This window comes from Myotis brandtii, unplaced genomic scaffold (assembly GCF_000412655.1).
Source record: "Myotis brandtii unplaced genomic scaffold, ASM41265v1 scaffold897, whole genome shotgun sequence".
NCBI classification, from domain to species: domain Eukaryota; kingdom Metazoa; phylum Chordata; class Mammalia; order Chiroptera; family Vespertilionidae; genus Myotis; species Myotis brandtii.
In genome coordinates this window covers 255460-258737 of record NW_005371679.1, presented here as the reverse complement: position 1 = coordinate 258737, position 3278 = coordinate 255460, and the positions used below count along the sequence as shown (strand labels likewise).

Sequence of the window (3278 nt, the reverse complement as noted above, 5' to 3'; positions counted from 1 at the left end):
ACCGGATTTATCAAGAGGGTAGGGTGTGTTGTAATGTTGGGCAAAGAAATTGAGGATGCGGCCTGTCACGTTCAGGGCATACTGGCCGTGGCCCGCCGCGGTTGCGCTAGGGCGAGCCCAGATCCGGATCTGCAGAGAGGATGGAGGTAGGTCAGGGGCCCTCTTGGTCCTGGCGCAGGTGGGCCGAGGCCAGGGCTTGGATGAGGTTAAACCGGGCGGCCTGGGCAGCAGAAGAGAGGGCTGGGGGTCCCTGAGGGGCTTTGAGTCCTAGGGAGGCTTCTTTGGGGGAGAGCAATAGCCATAACCACCACGTCTGTCTGGCACCCGGGGGTCGGGAACTCCCTCCAGGAGGAGGGACCCACTTTTCAGATGCAGAGACCGAGGGTCAGAGAACTCCCCAGAGCTGGGATTCAAACCCTGGCCTCACAAACTCAGGGGCTGGGGTAAACAGGAAGATCCCTCAGGCAAGGCCAACCCCGGCAAGGCCAGGCGGGCCCAGCTTCGTACCAGGACGTTTTGATTGGTCGACATGGTCTCCGTCATGTTCACATACGTGAACTCGCTGACGATGTAGGCCAGCAGGTACGTGGACATGACCGGCGTGGTGTGGAACTCGGTGACGTGCCACGTGGGGTCTTCCTTAAGTGGGGTGCTGGGACCTGGGCGTGGAACGTTCAGGCAGGTGGGCGGGCACCCTGTCTCCGGCCCTGCGCCCCCCGCCCTGGGGCGCCGGCTCCCCGAGGCTGTGTGGCCCCCGGAGAGACCTGCTCACCTGTGGGCAGCATGTTGGACAGGGCCGTGAGGTTGTGGGGGTGGATGAGGGTGATGTTAAACCTGGCCTTCATGGCGGGCTCATCAAAGCACGGGAAGGACTTCCGGGCATCAGCAGACTGCATCTGGGTCGTGGCCAGCACCCTGCCCAAACCAGGTGTTAGAGGGTTGCCCGGGGAATGCCTGCACCCGTAGGGGTGGGGAGGGGGCTTTAAGGTGTTTCTGGGCCTGCCGGGGAAGGAGTACCCGGAAAGCCGGTCTGGCCTAGTCCCTGCCCTCCCTGCCTGTCCAGGCAGCCCCTGATAGGCCAGCTGACTCTGGGAGATCAGCGCTCCTTCCGGACTCAGGGTCAAAGTCCTGGCAGCTCCATCCCGTGTCAGCTGGAGCCCACCTTTCTGTCCGCTGATCGGTTTTCCTGTCTAAACCCGGGACCCGTTCATCACTCATCCCTGACCCCTACGGTGGGGCAGGGAGGCCTCCGGGAAAGGGTTTGTTGTCTGGGTAGCTGCTCCCCGGGAGCTACAGAGGAAGGAAGGGCCCGGCGAGGGCTCCCCCAGGTTCAAAGGCCTCGAACCCACGCCCTCCCTGGGCCCCCAGGCTCCAGCTCTGCCTCCGCGCCCGGATCTGCCCGCGGCACCGGGCGGGCCGAGGTCCAACTTACTTTTTTTCGTTGCCGTCCATGTACTCGCTGCGGTAGAAGCCCGCCAGGTCATCAGCCAGCTCGCCCTGGAACTCGCTGCTCATCTCGTACATGACGCCCGCCTCCAGCTGGCCCTTCAGGTGCACCACCAGGTACTCGGTGGCCTCTACCAGCTCGGTCCTGTCGATTTCGGGGGCCTTGGCGCCCCCCAGGGCCTGCAGGGCCACCCTGTGCCCCTGGATGTCGGTGTAGTTGAGCTTCTTGCTGTGGATGATGATGACGTTGGTGGGCTCCCGGCACGTGAAGCGGACGGTGCTCGAGCCCTCGAAGATGTACAGGCCGTGCTGATTGGGGGTGAGGTAGGGCCTCAGTGTCACCTTGTAGGAGTCGGGTACCAGCGACCTGGGGAGGCGATACCGGTTCCACGGCTTGCTCTGGTCCAAGGTGGTGGTGGGCGTGGCGGTCACGGTGGGCTTGCTTGGGTCCAAGGTGGTGGTGACCTGGGCCGATAGCTCAGCATTCTTGTTCTTCTCCTGGGCATACACCACGGACAGGGCGATGATGGTGCAGGCGGCCGCCACACCCAGGACGATGCCCAGGATGCCCAGGGCCTTGGAAATGTAGAAGCCCTTGGCCATGGTGAGGGTGGGAGTTCGGGAGGCTCAGGGCAGTCAGGGAACAGGGCACCCTGGGGCCAGGCTTATATCCCAGAGGGGAGGAGCCCCACAGCCCGCAAACTGGGCAAAAATTAACCAGGGCTCAGACAGGCAAAGGTCACTGGACTGGGCAGGGGCGAGCTCTGCCAGGCTCCGGAGAGGAGACCCAGGAACCGTGCACCTGCTGGAAGCAAACAGGATCCAGTTACAGGCTGCTGGCTGCCTGGAGCCCCACACACACACACCCTGCCCCCCCTGCCCCCTCCTGAAGGGTAGTGGGAGCAGCGCCATCTGTGTGCAAGCTGAGATGGTGGGGGACAGGAGAAGGGGGATCGAGGTGAGAGTGAGGGAAGGACTTCCCAGGAACAAGAGGTGGGAGATGCAGAAAAGGAGAGAGTGGGTTTCCGAGCTGGGAATACACCGGGTCTCCCCTGCGGCCGGAGCTGGAAGGCTGCCCGGCCCCCTGCATTCCTCCAGAGCAGGCAGGCTCCCAGGGCCCCCCTTCCCCCGCTTTTTCCTTTTTCCTCAATTATCAGCTCACCGAGTAGAATGAAATAAGTTGTTTTGCCCTTTTTTTTTCTTTGGTTAATCCTCACCGGAGGATCTTTTTCCACTGATTTTTAGGAAGAGAAAGGGAGAGACAGAGAGGTTGAGAAACACATCAATTGGTTGCCTCCTGCACGGGCCCCGGGCTGGGGAGGAGACTGCAACCCAGGTGTGTGTACTTGACTGGAATCGAACCCGGGACCCTTTGGTCCTCAGGCGGACGCTCTATCCACTGAGCCAAACCGGCTAGGGCTGTCTTATCTTTTTTTGTTTTTTTTTAATATATTTTATTGATTTTTTACAGAGAGGAAGGGAGAGGGATAGAGAGTTAGAAACATCGATGAGAGAGAAACATCAACCAGCTGCCTCCTGCACACCCCCCACTGGGGATGTGCCCGAAACCAAGGTACATGCCCTTGACCGGAATCGAACCTGGGACCCTTCAGTCCGCAGGCTGACGCTCTATCCACTGAACTAAACCGGCTAGGGCTGTCTTGTCTTTTTAAGACAGGAGGCCGGTGGAGGCTTAATCTTGACCAGCCATGACCTTGGGTGGGTGGCTTTATCTTTCTGAAACCTCCTTCCTCATGATAGTACTGACCTCTCTTGTTCACGGAACAGATTTAATGAGACAAGATATTAAACACCACAGAGCAGAACCAAAA

General features: G+C 60.3%; 1 protein-coding gene across 1 annotated transcript in view; it reads right to left on the bottom strand.

The window, feature by feature from the left end:
• ANPEP (alanyl (membrane) aminopeptidase) overlaps positions 1–2243 on the bottom strand; it is a 17996-nt gene extending 15753 nt beyond the window's left edge. Inside the window, exons 1-4 of the mRNA XM_005885203.2 lie at positions 1433–2243; positions 773–915; positions 508–659; positions 3–129 (exon numbers count right to left, since the gene is read on the bottom strand). Of these exons, the coding sequence (XP_005885265.1) occupies positions 3–129; positions 508–659; positions 773–915; positions 1433–2049 (1039 nt within the window). The 5' untranslated portion in view covers positions 2050–2243. The remainder of the gene's footprint in view (positions 1–2; positions 130–507; positions 660–772; positions 916–1432) is intronic.
• Between the last annotated feature and the right edge of the window lie 1035 nt (positions 2244–3278).